The sequence below is a fragment of the Zea mays genome, chromosome 9 (assembly GCF_902167145.1).
Source record: "Zea mays cultivar B73 chromosome 9, Zm-B73-REFERENCE-NAM-5.0, whole genome shotgun sequence".
In the NCBI taxonomy this organism is placed as follows: Eukaryota; Viridiplantae; Streptophyta; class Magnoliopsida; order Poales; family Poaceae; genus Zea; species Zea mays.
In genome coordinates, this window is record NC_050104.1 from 157,710,849 (window position 1) to 157,734,058 (window position 23,210).

General features: G+C 47.1%; 5 protein-coding genes across 10 annotated transcripts; 4 read left to right on the plus strand and 1 right to left on the minus strand.

Annotated features, from left to right (window-relative positions):
- The first annotated feature begins 966 nt into the window (after positions 1-966).
- On the plus strand, positions 967-1,746 carry LOC103639537 (putativ eribonuclease P). The gene has a single exon (NM_001147771.2). It carries the CDS (start codon positions 1,049-1,051, stop codon positions 1,601-1,603), a length of 555 nt encoding a protein of 184 aa, NP_001141243.2. The 5' UTR covers positions 967-1,048; the 3' UTR covers positions 1,604-1,746.
- Positions 1,747-6,916: 5,170 nt separating this feature from the next.
- On the plus strand, positions 6,917-11,192 carry LOC100191980 (uncharacterized). Of its 2 annotated transcripts, none has more exons than XM_035962017.1 (6): positions 6,917-7,596; positions 8,899-9,257; positions 9,355-9,490; positions 9,589-9,725; positions 9,828-9,951; positions 10,422-11,192. In XM_035962017.1, exons 2-6 carry the CDS (start codon positions 8,991-8,993, stop codon positions 10,931-10,933), a joined length of 1,176 nt encoding a protein of 391 aa, XP_035817910.1. In that variant the 5' UTR covers positions 6,917-7,596; positions 8,899-8,990; the 3' UTR covers positions 10,934-11,192. The 2 variants fall into 2 exon arrangements, with proteins under 2 accessions (XP_035817910.1, NP_001130876.1); NM_001137404.2 differs by having other exon boundaries at positions 7,372-8,253; positions 10,422-11,183.
- Positions 11,163-14,680, minus strand: LOC100279998 (uncharacterized). 3 transcript variants are annotated; one of them, XM_008660288.3, is made up of 10 exons: positions 14,503-14,680; positions 14,095-14,283; positions 13,759-13,928; positions 13,340-13,438; positions 13,155-13,223; positions 12,810-12,950; positions 12,499-12,588; positions 12,227-12,394; positions 12,069-12,144; positions 11,163-11,454 (listed from the first exon to the last, which is right to left on the minus strand). In XM_008660288.3, exons 1-10 carry the CDS (start codon positions 14,585-14,587, stop codon positions 11,330-11,332), a joined length of 1,212 nt encoding a protein of 403 aa, XP_008658510.1. In that variant the 5' UTR covers positions 14,588-14,680; the 3' UTR covers positions 11,163-11,329. The 3 variants fall into 3 exon arrangements, with proteins under 3 accessions (XP_008658510.1, XP_008658509.1, NP_001146418.1); XM_008660287.4 differs by having other exon boundaries at positions 12,804-12,950; NM_001152946.1 differs by having other exon boundaries at positions 12,804-12,950; positions 14,095-14,578.
- Positions 14,681-17,088: 2,408 nt separating this feature from the next.
- LOC100194319 (uncharacterized) lies at positions 17,089-17,852 on the plus strand. Its single transcript, NM_001139357.1, has one exon. The coding sequence runs from the start codon at positions 17,268-17,270 to the stop codon at positions 17,637-17,639; it is 372 nt and encodes a 123-aa protein (NP_001132829.1). The 5' UTR covers positions 17,089-17,267; the 3' UTR covers positions 17,640-17,852.
- Positions 17,853-19,747: 1,895 nt separating this feature from the next.
- Positions 19,748-22,023, plus strand: LOC100274633 (uncharacterized). 3 transcript variants are annotated; one of them, XM_008660103.4, is made up of 3 exons: positions 19,748-20,270; positions 20,412-20,753; positions 21,646-22,023. In XM_008660103.4, the coding sequence occupies exons 1-3, from the start codon at positions 20,253-20,255 to the stop codon at positions 21,691-21,693; spliced, it is 408 nt and encodes a 135-aa protein (XP_008658325.1). In that variant the 5' UTR covers positions 19,748-20,252; the 3' UTR covers positions 21,694-22,023. The 3 variants fall into 3 exon arrangements, with proteins under 3 accessions (XP_008658325.1, XP_008658326.1, NP_001142443.1); XM_008660104.4 differs by having other exon boundaries at positions 20,451-20,753; NM_001148971.2 differs by having other exon boundaries at positions 20,062-20,270; positions 20,448-20,753; positions 21,646-21,949.
- The last annotated feature ends 1,187 nt before the right edge of the window (positions 22,024-23,210 follow it).

Sequence of the window (23,210 nt, forward strand, 5' to 3'; positions counted from 1 at the left end):
GTCGACCAGGTCCCAGTCCCGTCCCGGGGTCTGTTGCCTACCGGAACGGGCAACTGGGGTCTGGGGACAGCCGAGGTGGAGGCGCACATGGCATGTACGTACGTAGGGTAGGAGGAGATGCGGTGCAGCAGCTGGCAGCTGACAAACGACTCCATCGGGAGCTTAACTCCCTGGCGCGACGCGACACAGACGCAGGGTCTGCGCGATCTGGAGTCCACGTCGACGAGCTGCGAGCCAACTCCAACTCCTGCTAGTTCCGAAGAGGAGGAAGAAAAAGAGAGGGTTTGCTTGACCTTATAGATTATATAATATAGATTATAATCTAAATTATATAATCCAGATTATAATATATTATTAGTATCGTAGGTGGAAAAAAGAAGACATAGAGTTTAGTTCTAGTTTGGAAACACCATTTTTCTAAAGGGTTTTCAATTTTTTAAGGGAAATTAGTTTATTTTTTTAGGAAAATAGGAATCCTTTGGAAAAATTGTGTTCCCAAACTAGCTCTTAACGTGAAAAAAAAACTATTCCAATATGGAGGAGAAAAAAAACTACGAAAAAAACACATCTATTACGTGGTTTGTATAGTTACGTAAAGCCAAAAGCTGTCATATATGTGATATAACCTACATAAAGAATCGCAGATGCATGTAGTGTGTTTACAAACAAGCTGATGGCAGCGCGCTACGGTAGGGAAAAAAATGATTTGGCGCTGGAACAGTAATGTTCCTTGGTTACCTGCACTGCAGTCGTTGTTTGCTGTCTTCTGAACCTGAATCCGGCGGCATAGAGAAAGCCCAAGTCTGTAGAGCAGGCCGAAATAGTAAAGGGAAGTAATTAGGCCCACACCCGTAGGCCCCTAACAAATAACCTGTGGGCATAAGGTGGTCTACGTGTTCCAATCCAGCAGGAACACGTGTTACAAACCGCGCGCACGATAACCACCCGAAACGGGAAGCCCCACCCGCGCCCGCGCGCGCTTCCAACAATCACACACCAGGCCACCACCACCACCAACCAGGGTCCAGACTCCAGAGACAATCCAGCCATGCCGCCTCCGTCCACCGCCGCGGCAGTCTCCTCCATTATCCGCCCGACGCCGCCTCCGGCCGTATCCTTCCACCCCGTACCCCTCCCGCAGATCAGGCGGCGCTCATCAGCTGGCGCCGCAGCCGCTTCCCGGCTCGCCGTGGCGCGCGCCGCCGCCTCGGGGGCGCGCGGCGGCGGCGACGCCGAGACGGTGTTCTTCGACGGCGGCGCGCACTACGGCGACCTGGCGGCGAACCTGCTCCTGGGGCTGACCCTGCTGTGGCTGCCGCTGACGCTGGCGGCCGTGTCCCGCGCGTTCATCCTGCGGTACCGCTTCACCTCCCGGCGCGTGACGGTGGTCTCGGGGCTCTCCGGCGCCGACCGCACCGACTTCCCCTACTCGTCCGTCACGTCCGTGGTGGTCGTGCCGCGGTTCGTGGGCGAGTGGGGCGACATCGTCATCACGCTCAGGGACGGCACCAAGGTCGACCTCAGGAGCGTGCCCAGGTTCCGCGAGGTCGCCGACTACTGCCGCTCCATGGCCGCCGCTGAGGGCTCCCTCGTCGTCAGCTAGCGCCGCCAGCAGCCTGTGATGCCTGTTCGTAGCCATGCATAACCCGTTGCCGTTGGGATTCAGCAAAAGTCTTGTTATATGTTTCTTACGCGACGTACGTACAACATCATTATCTGTAATTCTTGAGATGAAGTATTCAAGAGTGATAAAAATTGATTGCGTTCAGTTAATTTTCATCATGTTGAAATAGCTGTCGAGAATAGAAACGGCAGATTTCGAGAGGAGTGAACGTACTGGATTTATACATATTGTAGGACCTGATAGGTCTAACACTTTAACATCGGGAGTGGAACAATGCACATGTATCAGCAGAACATTTTAAGAAAGAGAGTTGCGTAGTTTTAACGATTAACGAATCTGGTTAATTAATGTAAACCAAACTTCAATTTTAGTTTTTTTCCCCTTCGGATAGCACAACGTTGGCTACCATCGATTTCTGGATCCACATGACCTATCCTACTAAATCCTATAATTTAAAATGGGGCCTGATTTGAAGTGTTTGATGGGCCCAAAAATATTTTACCTCCAACAGTACAGCCCTAAATCGGTTGATTACTGTAAACCCGCATTTGTCTGCGTGCAAAATAGTTGGCGCCGTCTTTCATTTGCTTTCACTTTGCTGCCGTTGCTTGTAGGTGACCATACCTCCTTTTTGTTTGGACGTAACACCAGCATACATATGCATCTGGCGCAACAGTGACTCAGTGAGGCATCCAATGCAACAACTCCTTTTTGTCAAATCAAGTGTGGTCTTGGGCATTTTTCTTTTTCTATTTGATCAAATGCATCTGGACAGGGCAGTAGTTTCTTATGTATCAACGGCAACAATTTGATGCCTGACTTGCATCACCTGCAAGGAAAATAAAGGGAAACTGTGTTGCCGCTGAGCTAGAGATGGTTGTGAGTGTTGGCGGTGGAGATGAAATTGCCCGTACCACTAGTACACAGAGGCTCTATAGTGACGGTTTTAGAGCTGTTTGCACTGACGTTTTTCAGTACCGCAAGTGCTAGGGGCCAGTGAAAATCGCCATTTCCACTGGCGGTTATTCTAGAACCGTCAGTGAAAATCGATTTCCACTGGCGGCCGACGTAATAAATCCGCTAGTAAAAATTATTTTTAAAAACATTAAACAGTTTTTTAAAACAATAAAAAAAATATTTAAGGAGAAGACCGTCGAAGTCGCAAGTCGCGGCATTTTTCGCGTAAAATTCGCGCGCTACGCGGTTGTTAGTAATCGAACCGTCGACCTCACTCTCGCACGTACTCTCCATTCCCACTCCGTTTATGGCATGCATTGTGTCTAGTTTGTAGTTGTTTTATTCACATATTACAACCATTTGAGTATAAATTGCTTATTTGAGACTCTAAACGAATTCAAATAAAAAAGTTGTCAACTACAAAGTTGAATACCTTTTGAAGTTCTACAACTTTTATTTTGACACTTTTTTCATCCGAGATAGTTTACAAAATATGAATTTTAAATTTGACATACTTAGATTCATTTTTTTAGAATCGGAACAAGTTCAAATAAAAAAGTTATCAACTACAAAGTTTCATAACTTTTAAAGATCTATAACTTTTATTTTGGTGGTTCTGTCATACGAGGTTGTTTGAAAAACTCGAAAAATTAAGGATAAAAATGATTTCTAGTGGCGGTTCCTTAAGAAAACAGCCACTAGAAATCGATTTCTACATGTGGTTCCTTAAGAAATCCGCCACTAAAAATCATGGATTTTTACAGGCGGTTTTCTTAAAGAACCGCCTGTAGAAATACGATTTCTAGTGACGGTTTCCTTAAGGAACCGCCACTAAAAATAGCTCAGTCGGTTGATAAACGAATCCGTCTGTAAAATTATATCGTCCGACAGGTTTTGAGTCTTTTTCTACTAGTGTACACGGCGTGGCGCTCCCTGGCTATGTGGTCAACGTCGCTCTCTGTCCAGATCTCGTCGGCGGCAAGGAGGCTCGACGCGACAGGACGATGGGAGCGGCACAAGGAGGTCTGCCTCGGCAGAGCAGGGACCGGTGGAACCTTTTCTTGCATCTCTGGTGGCTATGGCGTGGGAAAATGCCCCTTGAAGATCTGTGGACGCGCTAAACATATAGGGCACCTCGAACTAGTGTAGTATATATGGGTAACTTGAGCATGTGCCCTATTCTTTTTGACAAAAAATATAGGGCACTTGTTTAAAGCACTGGTAGAGATGCTCTTAAGGCACCTGCGCCACCCACACAGAATCACATTTAGTTTATACAAGAGTAAAACAGGTGGTGCATATGGTACTTGAATCCCTCGTCGCTTAACTGAAGAACAAAAGAAAAAACTTGACGAAGTTGTATAAGTATTTGTTGGGCTCATTGAATTGAACTCCCTTGGATTTGAAGCAAACCCAACAGAGGAATTTACTAGCAAATAAAAGTCCTGCTGGCTTTCCATCCCTTCTCCAGTTTAGTAAAGTGTATAATAATTCTCTTTACGGCATACCCTAATACTAAAAAACCGTTGGTCCGCCGCTGAGGTGTCCATACACGGATAGTGATAATACCTGACCTGACCCGGCATTGGATTTTTTTTTTATAAGACAGGAGGGGCAAGCCCCTACTGAAAATTTTATTAAAACTTTAAAATAACAGAGTTAGAAGCAGACAGAAAGCAGATTACAAAGGGTAAAACAGCCTAACTACAACGGGAAAAGGAAAAGAGACGAGGTCTACTGCCAAAGCTGAAGCCATGCAGGAATTGTCGAATCAAAACAGCCTTTAGCCCTCAGCATGACAAGATGAAGTTCCCTTGCAAACTCATTTTTGCAGTGTTGCACAGTCGGGGCTTTATTCTGAAAAAACCATGCATTGCGGGTTTTCCAAATGCTCCAGTTCATGAGAATGACAATTTCCATAGAGAATGGAACATTGAGTTGTTGCATTATGTTTACTGCCGCGGCCTCAGGATTAGCAATTCTGGGAGACGTCAAACCAATAGAAGTCCAGCAAGCCTTTGCAAAGTTACACTTGAGGAAAAGATGGTAAAGAGTTTCTTCCTTTTGCCAGATGCAGTTCTCACAAGTGTAGGACTCTAGGTTCATATTCTTCCTTTTCAGCAGATCTCTTGTATTCCCGGGAAAAGGAAAATAATTCAGGGAATTGATTAGCCGGGATGCCCGAATTCCACATATCTTCCCACCCGGCATTGGATTCCTGACGACAGTTTGCGAGTTCTTTTTTTAGAGGAGAGACCGGTAAATCCGCGTCCGTCCGTGTGCGTTGAGTGTGAGTGGGCGCCTGCCTTTTCTGGCAAATGGAGAAGATGCCTGCCTGCGATCATTGGTGTGCGTGGTGTCTGAGAGCGCTGCAGTGTGCGTGGGCGTCCGCCCGACCACCAAATTCTTTCGCCTTTGGGCCTCGATTCCCTGGCCTTTCTTCTCCCCGGCTCTCGCTTTGCCGATGGAGCCGGCCCTCTCGTCCGGTGGCCCGCACAGGCTTTGCTTGGCAACCACCCGGAGGTTATTGATGTGCAGTATTGATGACCTCCGGGAGGTTATTGATGACCACATCTGAAAGAAATACGATGGGTGGAGGGGAGGGATCATTGATGTGCAGTGCAGTATGCAGATTCTCGATCGGGAGCGAGCGTCTTTCTTTCAGATGCATGCATGGTCCCTCCCCGCACCCATCGTATTTATTTATGTCTGTTTGTTTACTCCCGGTAAAAGCGTGTTTATTTATGGGTATGTATGGCCATCGAATTTGCTTTCCTCGGTATCTTTTAATCACTAGCCTCATGCGTTCGGTGATGCATGGTTTCTTGCTCGCTAGAACAATCCAGCACCTTCCCTCACTGCCGACAGACTAGCTAGGTCAGATAGTGCTCGCCGCCAAACTCCTCCTGCATGCCTGCCACTCCACCACTAGCTTCCTGCGCATGAATGATTGCAGCGCGCTGTAGATTAGGTAGAGATGGCAATGGATATGTCCGTGTATTGGCCGTGGACATAGAATCTTATCTATATATGTATCCGTGTGTGTAATTTTATCCGATTATCCGTACCGCTACAAAAGTCTACAATACTAAATTGCCAATCCCTACAAATTATTAAAGAAACACATAAAAAATAAGTTCAACTTAAAATATAATAAACCATATGGTATAGATAAACAAACAACAACAACCGGAAAAAATATTTTGTGTGTGTCAGAGATAAGAGTGTGATCAAGCTAGCTGGAACAAAACTTGCAAGCAGAGCAGCAGCAGCAGCAGCAGCTCCCTTTATTCCGCTGCCTCCGACTTCTAGATAGCTTAGTTACATTTTCCTGACGGCACGATTCTTTTATCCTTCCATTTTTCTTTTCTTTCTATACTAAACGCAATCATGCCTTTTGTTTCCGCTCGTGCAGAGACATGCGAGATTTGTTTTGTTTTTTTTATCGTGTTGTCAGCCATTGACCGGGTCCGGTCGACGAGGATTTGTTTGGTGCTCTGAATGTGTACTATCTGCTTCTGCTCCCTAAAATTTGCGGCTTTCTCTGGCTGTCGTCTGCTCTGCTGTAGCCTGTAGGGAGCATAGCTCGTCGGATGAGAACACTGCTGCAGTCTTTGCATAGGCAGGACTTGACTCGGACGTGGGGGTCTGTGGATCGGGTTTGTATTGATTCCTGCTGTTCCCCCATGACTCGACATGCATGAACCAAATTCAATGCAAGTAGCAGGACCTGGCGATCAGTTCATGCATGCATTTTGTGAAACTGATCGAAACCCGTCGTAGTAATTGTGGACGCAGTAATTGTGTTTAGGATGCATGCGGCAGCGGTGCTGCTAGGGCACCATGGGAGCGTCCCTGACTCTGACTGAGACTCTCTGAATTGTTCATTGCCCGCTGCCCAGTGCCCACACGCCCAACAGCCCAAGCACTTCCACTGCTCTATAAAGTAGTCACCGCAAGGACAGCGGACAGTGCAGACATCAGTCGGTACGTGTACACATGCGATGCATCTGGATCCATTCGCCGTCACCGCCCGTGGAAAACCGAGGCGGCGGCTGGCTGGCTGGCCGGGGCCGGCCGGCGCTCAGGGAAAGCTAGGACCGCGTGCAGTACATTGTAGTAAAGGTCAACGACTAACACCGGAATAGAAACAAATAAAAAATGATCGCCGTACAAACAATGCTAGTACATGTCTACGGCGTACACTACATTAAGGTGGATTAAGGTGTAAATCAATTTAAATTATACTTCAATCCAATTTAATACATATGGATTAAACTCAATACTAAAATAGCCAAACTAGGCTAGCATATTGGAGCTGGAGTGATTTGCAGGATATGGAAGGAAGTTCCACATTTTCGGTCGTTCACAACAAAAAAAACCTGATTCCGACATACATCCACTATTCTCGAACGATAAACAATTTGAGCGTCCACGTACGTCGTTCTGGACAAAATATCAATTCGGCTATGAGCATGACTTACTTGTTGAGGAGGTCCAAAACCACGCAGTTTTTATCCAAGATCTAGCTAGGAGCGAGCGCCTCTTTGCTGCTTTGGTAAAGTTCAGTTCAGACCAAGACTGGTGCTACAGATCGTGAAAGCTACCCTGCAACTGCCACCACCTCTGTGCAGTGCAATCCACCACTGCTACCGAAAGGGCATCTGCACAAGCATCCTTCTTTCTCAAGGGTATATACGTAAATCCCTACTCCCAGACTCCGGAGCGTAGCGTGCAGTGCAGCGCACAAGACAAGAGGGGAGGGAAAAGCCAAAGAAGCCACCGCTTCCCTTCCGCGGCTTCCACACCACCTTAGCTCGGCCGGTGGCGGTCTGCTTCCGACCGTCCGCCGGTTTGCTTGCTTGCTTGCTTCATCTGCCTCCGCCGCACCTCGCCTCCGTCCAGCCAGCCAGCCAGCGCCAAGTCAAGCGATCCGGCCGCACCCAGCCTCGACCTACCCGGCCGACCCGTGAGGGCGGTGTGTTTGCCCTTCAACGGCCTCGCCTCGCCTCGAGGTGTGAGCTCCTCCGACATCTGCTGCGGCGCCGCCGTTTCTGCAAGCAGGGTTATCTTCCCTTCTCGCCGCCAGGAGTGAGTCTGTGAGTGGGTCGTCACTGGGCGGGGCTCTTCCACCACCTGCAGGGAGAAGGGAAAAAAAAGGGCAGCAGCTTGGATTCTTGCTAGGGGGGCGCGGTTGGTCAGCTCGAGAGAGAAGCTGACCGGGTTTGGGCGTCGAGATTTCGATTGACTTTTGAGGTACCCGGGGTATAGTCTACAATACAGGTTGCTTCTTCTTGCACGCTGCTTTCTTGGCTCTGTGGCTACCGACCTTGCTGGCTTTCCCTCCCGAATTAGCGGCTGAGCTCCATCCAGACCTTGCAAAGATTGGACCTTTGGGGGGCGGTTCGCTCACTCCTAGCTTGCCTCGCTGGCTGGTCTTTGAGCTTCTCGTGCTACGAGCCAAGGGAGGCCATCTTTTCCTGCTCGGTTCTGTCGTGCAAACGGGAAAGATTGAGCTGATCTGCTGCTAGCTGGGGATCCTGCAGAGGCTACCGCGTTCTTCTTGTCTGGAGTGCACAGTGCATGGGCAGTGGGTGAACTGGTAGAGAGCAAGATGGGGAATTGCATCGACACCACGGCGCGGGTAGATCACAGCATGAACAATGCTGCCTGTGAGTGCCCTGCTTCTCTTTCTAGAGTTATTTCGCTCCATACTTGTCCAGTTTTTTTTCCTTTTATCGACTGGACTGCTATGTCTTATTCAGTGAATTTTAGATCGGCATGCTATTTCGGTCTGGAGTTCTTGTTTTTAGCAGTTAGTTAGCACCTTCTTTCCTACTTTAGTTCCTCTTTGTTACTTCTGTCGGATAAGACAGAGATAGGGTTTAAAGGCAACAGTCGGGAACTTTTTGTGCCTAAATATAGTCACGGCACTTTCACAGGCATCATTTGCAAATCTGAACACTAGGCTTGATATTACTTTGTTTTCATGTTAACAAACGGAAGAGGTTATTGTGGATCCAGTAGGAATTCTGTGACATAGTTCTACTCCTTCGAATGGCACGCAGTAGGTTCACAAATTTGGTAGAGGCCCAGTTAGGGAAGTACTTCCACATATGATCAGCCTGGAAGGCTGGAGCATTGTTTGCTCTCAAATTGACAGCTTAATACAATACCAGACAATTACTTAATTGTTGTAATGTTGGTACCAGACTTCACGAGTATATATATGACACCTTCATAATCGTTAACACTGTTGATACCATATGAAGTTCTTCTCATGCATATTTTTTCTTGGCTTCTTGTTGAGAGATCAGACCCATCAAAAGTGACCAGCAAGACAAGTTTGTCGTCAGTCCCTTCCACAATTAAGAGCAACTCAAGTCGTTCAACACTGACTCTTCCATCAATGAGAGATCGAAATGAGCTTCCTACTCCTCGGACAGAAGGTGAAATATTGTCATCTTCTAATTTGAAGGCATTCACGTTCAATGATCTAAAAAATGCAACCAAGAACTTCCGACCGGACAGCCTTCTTGGGGAAGGAGGGTTTGGGCATGTCTACAAAGGTTGGATTGATGAGCACACGCTTGCTCCTTCAAGACCTGGGAGTGGTATGGTTGTTGCTGTGAAGAAGCTTAAACCGGAAGGTTTTCAAGGACACAAGGAATGGCTGGTAGGCTTGGAGCTCTTCTACATTTTCCCTGCTCCTAGGACATCTGTCATTGTTCATGAATCATGACTGTTCTTCCCTTTTTTTTTTGCTGCTGCAGACAGAGGTTGATTACCTTGGCCAACTTCACCACAAGAATCTTGTTAAGCTCATTGGTTATTGCTCAGATGGTGACAACCGGCTTCTGGTGTATGAATTTATGCCCAAGGGAAGTTTGGAGAACCATCTGTTTAGAAGTGTGTGCTTCATCTCTATGGCTCTGCTTTGTTAACACCTAGTTTCTTATAACTTTCTTGTTCATTCCCTTTAACAATGCAATATTTCTCCTATTTAGGAGGCGCTGATCCTTTGTCATGGGCAATAAGGCTCAAAGTTGCCATTGGAGCTGCTAGGGGCTTGTCATTTTTACATGATGCTGAAAACCAAGTCATATATCGTGATTTCAAGGCATCAAACATTCTTCTCGATTCGGTAAGCTTAATTAGGAATTCAAGACATCCAGCTCTGATTGCCGACCATGTCTGCCTTGTAGAATGGTCCTTTATCTTGTTCTTTGTCCTTGTTTCGGTGCAGGAATTCAACGCAAAACTTTCAGATTTTGGCTTGGCAAAAGCCGGTCCAACTGGGGATAAAACCCATGTATCCACACAAGTCATGGGTACTCATGGATATGCAGCTCCAGAGTACATTGCAACAGGTTAGATATTTTTTCCTCGCGTGCGTACTGATGAAATATTGGGGTAGTAGTGTTGTGCATTACTCTGGTTTGTGGCTTCAACTTTTAAAGGGAGATGTCAATAATACTTCCTCGTACTGCAACAACTAAGGATGCCTGAACATTTCATTTTCTACCTAAAGCATATTTGGTGATACAGGGTATAACAAAGGGCTATTTGTTTAAGCTAAAAGAAATCATTGTGGGGACCTGCCATCAAATAACTGTATTTATATTTCTTTTGGAGTCAATTGTACTTGTTCAATTTTGTGCTTCAATTCCTTAAACAGCATGATACATCAGATTAGTCCTTGAATGCTCCAGTCAACAAGATTAGTCCAGTCAACTTTGTTCATAACAGTGGCAACACGTGGAATATAAATCTTCGATTTAGGTAATTTACAGTGGCGGTTCTGGATCTGTTTAGTTTCATGTTGCTTGCGTCTTTGCAGGCCGTCTCTCTGCAAAGGCAGATGTCTATAGCTTCGGGGTGGTGTTGCTTGAACTGCTCACTGGAAGAAGGGCTCTGGATAAATCAAAACCAGGCTTTGAGCAGAACCTAGTTGACTGGGCCAGACCTCACCTGGGCGACAAGCGCAGACTGTACCGTATCATGGACACGAAGTTGGGAGGACAGTACCCCAAAAAGGGCGCAAATGCCATTGCAAGCATTGCCTCGCAATGCATTTGCGGTGACGCCAAGCTGCGGCCTCCAATGTCGCAGGTGCTGGAAGAGCTGGAACAGCTACAAGATGCCAAATATGGTGCACCATCGCCATTAGTCGACATCCGGAAAGCCTCGCACGCTGCCCCCAAATCGCCTATGACCAGCACCCCAAAATCGCCGCTGAGCAGCACCCCAAAATCGCCGATGAGAGCTCAACCGGCAGCACGGCCTTCGCCACGGCGCTCGCTTGGAGCAGCAGCACCTTTGGCAGGATACCGCACTGCCCAAGTGCACTAGAACTTTGCCCAAGTGCACTAGAACTGGACTTATTAGCGGGGCCAAGGCCCCTGTAGGCTGTGTGTTTGTGGGCTCAAGCTGTGAGCACTGAGCATGTTGTAGCTTTTGCTTCTACTGATGTTTCGGCGATGGTGTGTGCCACGGGAATATGACCATGTCAACCTTATGATAAGTTGTCAGGCCTGGTTCATTATTGACCTGTGTCGTGACTGTTCCGAAATTCACTCACTTGGCATCAATGTCTTGATCTATTATTGTACGTTGCAATGGAATCTCACAATTGTATGCTGCAATGGAATCTCACAATCTTAACCAACAGAACAGATGAATGTTGCAATCATACATCATTTTTTTGTTCAAAACGACGTGAAACTGGTGCATTCAGCGTTTCCATTTTCATCTCTCAACAATAAACTCCTGAATCTCTATCCCAGTGTGACGGGCGGCGCCCTGTTTCCTCACCAGAACTTCATCACCGACTTTCAGCGAAGTCACGGGAATGGCGGTCCTTCCACTTGATCCTGCATCCATCAGGCGATAGATCGGTCACGAATAAGCTGATTGAAAGCAGACTCGATGTTAAGCTATGCAAGCTAGGGCTGGGCATTCGGTTTATTAGGGTAATTTGGTTCGGTCTATTTGGGTTTGTGAAATTTCGGGTTCTAAAAAATGAGAACCGAAATTTTCAATAATATTTTAGGAACCGAACCCGAATAGACTCACAGTTTCGGTTCGGTCTATTCGGTCCACCGAATAGACCCGAGTTTCGGTTCGGTCTATTCGGTCCACCGAATAGACCCGAATTATAGAGAGACTATTATATTTTGTTAAAATATATACAATGAATAATTAATTGAAAGTACTATTATTACAACAAGTGACTATAAAAATTAGCATACAAAGATATATATATATATATATATACTATCGTTAAGATGATATCATTATTTCTAGCTAATAAGTTCATAAAGCATATAATAATATCATCATATATTAAGAGCTTTTTTATATTTCAGGTTATTCGGTCTATTCGGGTTCGGTTTTCGGTTTTAAAATGCCCACCCCTTGCAAGCATTGGAGTGATAGTGAGCATTTACGGTCCAACAATTTCGATTTTGAATATGATGGATTTTACCTGTGTTAGGGGTAATAAGTGCAACTGTTTCTGCGTTTTGTAGAAAAATGCTATACGTCTCGTCTCCAGAGTTATCCTGCAAGTATATGGATATCAAATGGACATGTATATGGATAAACACATTACACGTGCAGTAAAGAACGTCCTTTCTGTATTACCTTCGCTTCTACAAGGATCAGAGGCCTTGATTCGATCTTCACACGACCGACAATTGCAGTACGCCATAGCCCACTCTGATTGATCACGATGACTTCCTTTCCTGACCCCAACTCTGAGAGGTAGCTTGTCTTGCCACCAGGAACGGTGACATATGCATGTACAGGCCCCTAAAAGTGGGGGAGAACAAACTCTTATAGGTCTAGGTCTGTTGCAATACACTACATACATACGATAGTTTAGCTTGTGGCCATCTATTTTGTTTTAAGCTTACCGCATTGACTCTGAAAGGCCTGCTTGCAATGTAATTAGTCTCCAAGCATTCAGAATGAACAAGAAACATTCCTCTGGCATACGATCCAACCTAAAAGTAGGATGTTATGAGACTTAAAGGCAGGATTGTATGCTTGTGTCAATAATAGAAACAAAGAAAATGCCACTTGTCAATAGAGGTAGTAATGCAGAAAGGTAAATCTATGAGGATGCATTGAACTAGTTCAACGTGGTGAAATATTTTAGCAATTTTATATATAAAAAAAATTCCTATGTGTAGCAACAGTGAACAGGTGAGAGATATACACAAACCAGAAGGCCTTCGCCAGGTCGCATGATACTGCAAAGATCCACACAAACACGATCACCCATACCAACAACCTCGACCTTTGTTACAGTAGCCTTTGTCAATGGTAATTGACTCTTTGCCTCGTTCCTTCGATCAAAATAATCCTGAGTCATTAAATAAACAATAAGCAGTAAAATGTCTGGTGAATCGTATAATCAAATAAACGATAAGAGGTACGAAGAAGTAGGCTCTTGTACACTTACATATAAATATAGTACAACAATGGTGTTCAATACTACAGGACCATCATAAACTAGCAAGGGTTTAGTAGTTAATCACAACGGAACTTTCAAAGTTGTGATAAATACCTTGAGCTTAATGATATCATCCATGTCATCTACTTTAAGTACAACTCCATCAAGCCCTTGCTCCAAGGCCTACAAAATGAGTGTCCGAACATGAAACGACATCACACAACATAATTACAGCAATATACGTACCAGCATTGTATGCACGGAGATGGTGTCGTATGCTGAAGTCTCTGGATAATTACCTCAAGAAAAACTTGCGCCTCAGTTGTGTTCGTTGATACAGCCAATACATTTCCTTTACATCCTTGGAATGCAGCAACTATATTTTCTGCCCGTATAACCTATGAAATGCGTAGAAAATACCATTTCAGAAGCTGCTGGTCAGAAGGTAGGTTTATGCAGTCGTGTTCCAGAGCCGTTGTTCAGACAAGAATATGTATACACAAAGACACAGACTCATTAGGTGGCTTCGATGAAATATAAATAAGAAACCTAAACTGCGGTAATGTAATAATCAATCTCAAGTTACCGCAAAAATTCAAAAGGCATGTAAGTGATAATAATAATAAATCAGAACTAAAGTAATTCCCTATGGAACAGGAGGGGCATTTTATTAAGATTTAAGAGTGAATGCATTTGCTGCAATGTTCAGTTGTCTAACCTGCCAGCCACCTCGAAAGTCTATGACAATGTTCTCGGCTTCGGCGTTGTCCGGTTGTACAAGGTCAAGTTCACCGGGCGAAGAGACTTGTGAAATTACAGCAACCTTCTGGTTCTCCTCATCGAAAATCCCTGGACCGTCAATGAAGAGAGCATTTATGCGAGCGGTTGCTGAAAAATCAAATGAGAACACCAATGAGTCATGAAATCAGCAGAGTCTGAGTTTGCTTTTGGGATTTGTAAATCGCAACAGTTTGAACCAGGGATCCAGGCTATCTCGACATCTATCTAGATGCTGGAACAGCGAATGAAGGGAAGCACTGTTGTGAGCTCTGACATGACCAGTCCTTGCCGAGGTCTTTGGATCCGAAGAGGAAAGTGCTCCACCCCCTCTCCACGGCCGCCGTCATCACCTGCCGGCTCTCGGTCCACACCCAGACGGTCTTCTTCGGCTCCGCCGGCGCGGCAGCAGAGGCGCGCATCCTGACGGAGGCGCGGCGCGAGCGCGACGGCGCTGGCGCGACCACTGCATCACGGCACGAGAATCAAAGTCCAAGCTCATATTCAGTAGATACATACAGGCGCTGAAGTGCAGAAGCCATCGGCAGAGTGACGGCGGAAGACGGATCGTCGAAGGGGAGCAGCTTGAATTGCCCGGCACGGTCGCACGGAGCCGCGAGACACGGACCGGACTGAGGGACCGGGCGAGAGAATCCTGCGAGAAAGAAAGCGAGACACCGGGTACCTGTTCTCTGGGTTTGGGGCGCGAGGAGGGACGCGTGGGAGCGTGCTAGGGCTTTGGCGGAGGCCAAGGAAGAGGAGGATGCCATTGTGATGGCTGAATCATCGGAAGAGCCTTTTTTTTTCTGTCGTCAACTCGTCATCCTCCTCGTCCGTCCGGAACCTCCTTCCTGCACCATACGCGCTTGGAGGCCCACCGCCCACGTAGAACAAGATTAATTGGGCCAAAGGCCCGAGGATGGTGGAGCCGTGTTGGAGGCAGCCCGCCGTCTTAACTCCTAGAAACAGAACCAGCAGTGAACTAGACATGGAAGTTCTTACAGTCAGCATTGATGGGATCCCAAACACACAAGTGATGATCCCAACCAAAGCAATACAATCTCTCTCTTTCTCGCAGCCAGACTCGCATATAGAGATGGTAATGGGTAAAAACCCGCTGGGTATTACTTGCCCAAACCCGTACCCGCGAAGAAAAAATACGCCCGCTAAAAAACCCATACCCGTGACGGGTATAAAATTTTGCCCAAACCCATACCCATGCGGGTTTCGGGTACCCAACGGGTTTCCCATACCCACTAACATCAACATAAAAAATAATTCATCATGTAAATGACAATCAATACATTAATAAGCTAGCATAAAATGAACAAGTGATAACAAATTTTAGCCTAAAAATTGTTACATGAAGTTTATTTCAATTAGAACATATTCAATGAATAATATTACGAGACATATTTATAAGTAATGTTGATTTTAAGGCGGGTTTTAAAAACCCATGGGTTTGCGGGTATGGGTAGTGGAAGAACAAACCCATGCCCACGTACCCGTTGGGTTTCCATTTGAACCCATTAACAAACCCATGGGTAGAGAAATTGGCCCAAACTCATACCCTAATAGAGCAAAAACCCACCGGGTTTCGGGTAGCGGGTACCCATTGCCATCTCTACTCGCATACGAGAGCAGTCACGACCCAAGACACTACTTATAATTTCTATAGTCTCCATATTATCTAGAAACTACCGATAGACACTACCTCTCTAATACAAACATCAATATTACTTAACCGAATTTAATACTCTTACTCTCTCATTGTTTCTTGGATATCGTGTTGAAACCAAGTCTTATACAAGTCACAGGTTTTTTACTCTTTCTTTATTTAATTGTTTGCCACATCATCTTTTAAATTATGTGGCAGCTGAATTATAGAAATTGGATGTCCCGTAGAGTTGGGACTGCTCTGACCTCTGAGCCGGATGAGTTCTTTCGCCTCTGCTGTCATAGGCCAAGCTCCGTTCTGTCCCCAGCTGAACTCCCTTTTGTGTTGACAATTTGCGTTGCCATTTTCCAACCGTAAGCCCTCTATGCGGGCCAGTGCCTCGTCGAGGCACCGCAGCAACAGCCATGGAATGTATATGCACCGAAAATGACAGCCCATTTGCTGTGCCTCGGTATTACTTCAGCCTTAACTCCAGTTATTTGGACTGATGTAGCTGTAATTTATAAAGATAAAATACTGTAAAATCAGTAGAAACTGCTGATTATCGATGTCCTCTAAAGAGCAATTTGGAGGAGTTCCTGTTAGGATAGGCAGTGTTCCCCTGTGCTATTCTCACAAAATAGTTTGCTCCCGGCTGTTTAACAGATCCTCCTAGAAACTCAAGATGAATCCCACTGACCCTAAGATGAGTCGCATTTAAAAGACAGTTTAAACAACCCTGTTCAGAATTCTCTAGCTCATCCGATCATACGCTTTCGACAAATCCAGCTTATACACACACAAAGGGTGCGTTTGGTTGCTTGCATCTGCACGTGCTTATATCGTGGAATGCAGGTAGCTGTTGTTTGGTTGCTGTGAGCTAGGTTATACGTGTGTAAGTTCTATGTTTGGTTGGCTGCATGCATATTTGGATCCAGACTCGTACGATCTTCAAAGCACCCTGACCAGGGTCACCAGATACGAACATATTGATCGTATCTGCGGAGCTAGTCTTCAGCGGTCCTAGCTCACATAACCAGATTGTCTAGAGAAACTAACCAAACAGACCTAAAATAACTCCGATCGTCCGTGCTCGAACTGATGGCATGAATGCATTCAAAAGCAATTGCGTGTCATCTGTAATCATCCAAAACATGAGGCGATGAGGCAGGTGGCGTACAAGACGAGGCGTACCATGAGCCATGGACGAGCCGACGGGCCAAGTCAGACGGGAGACGTCAACAACGAAGCGGAACACGGAGTGGTGGCGGACACGGAGACGTGGTCCCCTTCAGTACTACGCGGCGGCCCTGTCCCTTTCCACGATCTGTTTCTTGCTCAGCGATCAGCACGGCCAGGTCCAACCCAACGGCTATCCCAAGACAAAGGTAGAGCATCCGATGGAAGCAGCGTTTTTCCGTATAGACCCTCTACTTTACCTAGAATCAGATACGCATGCGTGCTTTTCCCTCCGCATACTACATCGCGTGATTCCCCGTAGCTACTAGGCCCTGTTGTGTAAAACCTCCCCCAACGGTTCGTTCCATCCCACCTCCCCTGCCGGCTGCCGCCGCGTCATCATATAAACGAGCGCGCGCGCCTTTCCGCCTCTGCACCACACCCAAGGCAGCCAGTGAGCCAGAAAGAAGAAGAGGCCATTCGAAGCTGCCACGCACGCCACGCGGAAACCATTCGAGTCCACGAGGAGCAGCAGAAGAAGAAAGGGCAAGGGCCAGGCCCCACCACCGAGAAGCGAGAAGCAGAGCGAGGAACATCCTCCGGTGGCCGCCGCCATGGCCGGCTGCTGCGTGTTCCTCCGGTGGCCGTCGGCCTCGCCGTCGCGCATCGGCTACCGCTCCCTCGTCGACGCGGCGGCCGACGCCGCCGCCCCGCCGTCGACGGTGACGGTCGTGGTCGGGAAGGAGCGGCGGGCGTTCGCGGTGGACCGCCTCGTGCTCGACTCCTACCCGCTCCGGCTGCTCCTGGAGACGGCGGCGCGCAGGGAGGAGCGCAGGGCCGGGGGCGGCGCCGGCGCCATCTTCGTGGACGTCGACGCCATCCTCTTCGAGCACATCCTCTGGCTCGCCTGCGACGCCCGCTCCGTCTCCCAGATCCTGCACCTCGACCTCAAGGAGATCATCGACTTCTACGCCCAGGACGCGTGACTGGTCCGCCGCCCTCAGCTGCGCGGCTCCGGCATGCCCGAGCCCGGCTCCTCCTCCTCCCTGGACACGTACTCCGCACCACCTGCACGTTTCTTCCATGGATGGATATTCTTTTTTTTCTTTCTTCCTTTCGTCCTCTCTTACGCTAATGCGCGTATTGATGCGCGGGATACTATTGGAAATTAATACAGAACAGAAACGGTTATGAAGTTCTCTTGCGATCCGGACAAGTAATTCGGTTCCGGTCGTTGTCACTCCATAAGGTGTCTGAACCCTGAACATGCCGTCCACCAACTCGAAACTCTTGACCGTTTCGTTCTCGCGATCTGGTGATCCAACCGTCGACTACCTGACAAAGAAAAAGGCAGAGAAACAGGAAGACGATGGGGCTGTTCCTTTCCTTCTAGTTCTAGGCAATCGCGTCCTTTTGTGTCTGTCTGTATACACCGGACACCAGCTACCCGATTACCTGATTACGCGTTTGCATCGAGTCCAAATATCGTCCTCCAGCCGTAAATGGTTCAGGATATTGCCGGTGGTCTGAGAAATGTCAGACACGCGCAGCGCTTGCTTGTTTCGTTGGCAATCGTCAGATTCCTACCATTTTCTTATTATGTTTTTTTTTCTCAGCAACAATAATAAGCAAATGCATATTTAGCACGAATGATTTTATTTTATACCAAAAGATCCATTTACCACACATGTTTGGAATACAGGATTTTTCATTAAGCTTTGCGTTTTTCTTGTGGAACTGAATGGATTACGGTCGGTGATGCACTGATGCAATGCAAGTGGCTGCTCCATGCTCAATCAACGGTGTTTGCAAGATAACCAGCAAATCATTGAGTAGCCCAAATGACGATTCCAAGGTCAGGGCGACTGGGGGCCAGTTGAGGCCCAAACATGGCCTGCATACTGTTGTCCTAAGTGGTGATGTGCTGCAGCTTTTGGAACTTGGAAGACATAACCAGCAGTTTATCATTGGAGTGGTACCGACCAAAGTTGTTTTTTTTTAAAAAAAAAACTTTAGGGATAACCAACTCTACCTAACTTTCCCTAACCATCGAATTAGCTAAGCGCTTGTCCGGATTCTAGGGTCCATTTTAAATTTTGAGACACAAATCAGGAGGCTTAAAGTGCTAGTCAGCGTTACCAAAAAAAAAAAAAAATCAGACCACACAAGTTAGCTAAAAAATTCTAGTCAATTAATCTTTAGTGGGTGAATCAAACAGACCACGAGAGCTGGGGCTCATTGCACAACTAAATGTCAACTCTCTCCTTTAGTTTTGGTGTGTGTATATATACGTCGCTACTCATCAAAACTGTACCTGTGATGTCTACGTCAGGTAGAACATCTAGTTCTGTATTAGTACAGCATCAAAGTCTGGGTGCCGTTGGAACCGAAACTCTGAACTGTAAAAGTCTAGTACATACATGCACATCCAGCAGAAATTAAATACGACGAAAAACTCTGAACTGTAAAGTCTATAGATATATGCTTCAGTCACAGCACAGGTGTTCACCACTCCAGAATACACATGGAGTATCCGGGAGATGAAAAACTTTGCCAACGCTATCACGAAGGAATAGATCATGATATGATGGGAACCCTGGCAGTTGGCAGCAAGGCAAGGGAAGATTGATTTGGTTGCTCCTGCTAAAGTTTAACCCGGGTCGTATCAAGCGTTTGACTTTTAAATATGAGTATGAAATATAGACCCAACCAACTGGACTAGATTCGTCTCGTCTTTTAATCTTCGGCTGACAAATTAGTTTTATAATCCGACTACATTTAATACCTGGAACAGAGGTTCAAACATTCGATTGGACAGGGGCTAAATTTTAGCAGGGTGTAACCAAACACCCCCTGAGGACGCCTCTGATTGGCAGGACGGCTAGGCCTGGCCGGGCGGGCGATCCACCGAATTGTGCCTCTCCTTTTCGGGGCAGGGGCGAGCTGGCCACACGGAGCCGCAGTTTTTTTCTTCTTTTCTTTTTTGCTGCTGACCAGACCAATCACCATCCTGTGCTCCCGGAAAGGCAGCTCCCAGAAAGCCGTGTGGAGCAGCCATTATCATCAATGCAACGCTACCTCCACAGGCCGGGCCGGGCCGGGTGAGTCACGGGTCCGTGGGCCCAGATCTGCAGGCAATCATCAATGCGATGCTAGCTTCCACAGACAGCAGTCACCAGCTGTTGCTGTTGGTATGCAACGGGCAGTCATCAGAGCAACGGATAGAAGACAGAGCTTTGCAGGAAGATTAGCGGCTAAGGCTACCCACTGTTAGCTCGGAACCAGCTGGATTCGCATTTTTCTTTCCAGTTTCTGCCGTGTCAGCCTCGTCCGCCCCTATCTATCCCCTATATAGCCGTGCAGGTCGTCTTCTTCCTCCTCTCCACTCCTCTCGTCTCCGTCTCCATCTCCGTCTCCGTCTCCACACCGTGCCGTAGCTGCTGCTGTCCGTGTCCCTCGCCTCGAAGAAGACAACTCCAACACTGTTGCTGCGTGACTGCTGAATTCGCTCCACACACGCGCGAACCCAGCAAGGCAAGAACACGAACGAGAGAGAGAGAGAGACAGGGAGGGATCATCCATCCATCAGACCATCACCCATGGACAACCTTAAGGAGGTAAGACGGGCCAGCGACCTCTGCGCCCCCCCCCCCCCCCCCCCCCCCCCCTGAACAACCCTTTCCTTGCTAGGCTCGGCCACGGGTCCCTGCTGCGAGCGCGATCCGTGCTTGCGTTCGTCCTTCTCACTAGCTCATCAGTCATCACACCGTGCGCTGGTGCGTGCGTGCGTGCAGCAGCGGGGCCACGATGCCGCGGGCGCCAACAGCGGCGTCTGGATGACGGTGCCGGCGTTCGGGGACTGGGACACGAAGAACGGCGCGCTGCCGGACTACTCCATGGACTTCTCCAAGATCCGCGAGACGCGCAAGCAGAACAAGAAGGAGCTCTCCCGCGCCAGCCTCGGCGGCGACGACGACCTCTTCGCCCACGCCCACGCCCACGCCCAGAAGCCGCAGGCCAACAGCGCCCAGCCCAAGCTCGGCCGCCCCTGCCCCGCCGCCGACCGCCGACCGCTCCACGCCCGCGACCACTCCCCAACGGTAAATCTCCGTGTCCCGGCCCGTTTCGTTCCAGAGTCACTAAAATGAACTTGACCCATCTTTTCTTTCTTCATTTCTTTTGCGTGGAAATTCGGGATATTACATCTCAAATTCGTCTCGTCTTAGTTGGATTTTACAAGCGCGGGGGGTAATAATTAGTGTCGGGGATTGAACTTGCTAATTGCGAGTGACCGCAAGTACAAAAGTGTTACCTTAGTCCGGACAAGCCAGATTAGCAAAGCTGACAGCGGAGTAAAAAAAAACTGTAACTGGCGAAACCAGTTTTTTTTTAGTGTAGCATTACAACACGCAGTAAAATCGCCTCGCCGCTTCAGTAGGCAGCATCACATACTGCTGTCCTTCTGAAGCAGATTCTTGAGATGGCATAATGGTTCTGGAGGTTTAGTTTAGAAAACTAGCGCATATGGGTTTTCCAGTAAATGGACGCATCAAGCCAAGAACCACCCATTCCAACTCCACCATTGCATTATTATATTTTGTCGTAACTGATAGGCAAGGACGAATCTTCCTGTTTTTTTCTTAATCATACTGTCCATGTCTACACGCCTTCAGAAAGCTGCGCGGATGTATTGACGTGGCACTGTCCGTAGGAGGATCTTAGGGAAACTGATGATGAGGTTTAGCCAGTTGAGGGGATAAGCAACTGTCCAGGCTGTTGCTGTGATATATCACAAATAGCAGAATGGCTGAAGAAGCATACTTTTAACTGCCAACAACTACAGAACACTTTGCATCAGTTCATTGGGTTCTCCAGAATGCCTTTTCTTACACCGTTGCTTGTGAGTTGTGATGATGGAGAATCAGAACCTGATTTCGGTCATAGACCCACGATCCATGTACGTGGTTACTAATCAGAAATTTGTTGGTGCAGGGAGGGAAGAAGTTCCTGAGCTACTTCCAGTGCTGTATCAAGGCCTGAAGAGGAGCTGCCGCAATGCTATGTCTGTGTGCCTGTGCTTTGTCGCAGCAGAACACTCGTGAGCAATTAGGTCCCGGCTTTGTTAAGTATCCAAAAAATGTGCAATGTATTTGCCCTGATGGTCACTCGTTTGACCTGTTAGCCTGTATGAAGAACAAGTCAGGTTATGGGGCCAGGCAGCCGTCTATCTGTACATGGCACCATCGATTTGTTTGCGACTGGTGGTATAATGTTGCCCTGTAATCATTGTATTGGATGGGAATTTGCACCGCCTCCGTATTTTTGAACGATCACAAGGGGCATGGTTCGTTTGGATTGGTTTTGTGATTACTTATGATGGGAAAATACGGAAACAACAAATGGCCCCTGGAACATTTTTTTTATATATAGGAGTGCACTACATTCTGGAGGCTTGGGATAGTGAAATGATTGGGCATGGCAACACCGGCAGCTGGGACTTTCACCATCTCCATGGTAGTGACCATGAGAATCTCTAACACATCATTCCTGCTAACGTAAGTGTATGGACCCGACTGAGGATAAGCCTTAAGACTGCCTTCCTTGATGAGCTTGTTAGCTGCCAACAAGCTGCTACCACACGTTGACAAAGTGCCTCAACTAGCTTGATTTTTAGATTAACTCACAACACTAAGCAAGCTACTGCTAAAGAAGAGCTACACTAAAAAGCTATTAGACAAAACAAGTCACATATGGTTATTTCTACAACTATATATATGCTACTCTAGCTAGCAAGGCAAACAATCACATACACAAACAAGTAACTGCAAAGAATAAGTGTGTAGTAAGCAAACCACCAAAGGCAAGAGGTAAACACAAGATTTATCTCCCATGTTTGGTTGCTTATCGACAACCTACATATTCATTATGGCACGTTCTCAAGTGATGATTCAAGCGCTAGCTAGCATGATAAGCTAGACCCACAACTTGTGTGCCTTAAGATTCAATCAAATAGTCTACTCCAACTAGCCATGAGCATTCCAATCAATAGAGTTCTTGTTCGCGATCTCTCCATTGGATGAGCATAAGAGGCATTTACAATAGCTTGATCATAGCCGACAACAATCATTAAAGCCACTCAATAATCACCTCAACTTCAAAACAAGCTAGGTGACAATAATCATCTAGAGTGATAAGAGCTCCACCACCGTCTAGTTCAACTAGTGCCATAAGGTAGAAGAACGATGATGCAAATACACTAGAGGCTCTTCAATCTCAACCAAATACAAAATCCGAGTACAAGTGACTAGAGTGACATTATCATCTCTCAAAGGGTTTTCACAAATGTGAAAAAGGTGCTAAGAGTGGCTAGGTGATTGTAGTGACGATACCATCTATCAAAGGGTCGTCACAAACATGGGAGATGCTGGGAGTAGCTAAGGCCAGCCATAAGATCTATTTATAATTATTAGCGCATATTTGGGCGCCAAACACTGGAACGAACCACTTAGCGGTGCTCTATGCGGAAGCGCGGACGGTCCGCGACCTGGACGCAGGAG

What these genes read in the sequence shown, in the direction of transcription:
- LOC103639537 (NM_001147771.2), top strand. Translation starts at nt 1,049, where the DNA reads ATGCCGCCTCCGTCCACCGCCGCGGCAGTCTCCTCCATTATCCGCCCG.
- LOC100191980 (NM_001137404.2), top strand. Translation starts at nt 8,196, where the DNA reads ATGGGGAATTGCATCGACACCACGGCGCGGGTAGATCACAGCATGAAC. An exon ending in CAGCATGAACAATGCTGCCT is followed by an intron (nt 8,254 to 8,898) that starts GTGAGTGCCCTG and finishes TTGAGAGATCAG; the next exon opens with ACCCATCAAAAGTGACCAGC. An exon ending in GGAGAACCATCTGTTTAGAA is followed by an intron (nt 9,491 to 9,588) that starts GTGTGTGCTTCA and finishes TCTCCTATTTAG; the next exon opens with GAGGCGCTGATCCTTTGTCA.
- LOC100279998 (XM_008660287.4), bottom strand. Translation starts at nt 14,587, where the DNA reads ATGGCATCCTCCTCTTCCTTGGCCTCCGCCAAAGCCCTAGCACGCTCC. An exon ending in ATGATATCATTAAGCTCAAG is followed by an intron (nt 12,951 to 13,154) that starts GTATTTATCACA and finishes TTAATGACTCAG; the next exon opens with GATTATTTTGATCGAAGGAA. An exon ending in GCGAAGGCCTTCTGGTTTGT is followed by an intron (nt 12,589 to 12,803) that starts GTATATCTCTCA and finishes TCCTACTTTTAG; the next exon opens with GTTGGATCGTATGCCAGAGG.
- LOC100194319 (NM_001139357.1), top strand. Translation starts at nt 17,268, where the DNA reads ATGGCCGGCTGCTGCGTGTTCCTCCGGTGGCCGTCGGCCTCGCCGTCG.
- LOC100274633 (XM_008660103.4), top strand. An exon ending in CCCGCGACCACTCCCCAACG is followed by an intron (nt 20,754 to 21,645) that starts GTAAATCTCCGT and finishes TTGTTGGTGCAG; the next exon opens with GGAGGGAAGAAGTTCCTGAG.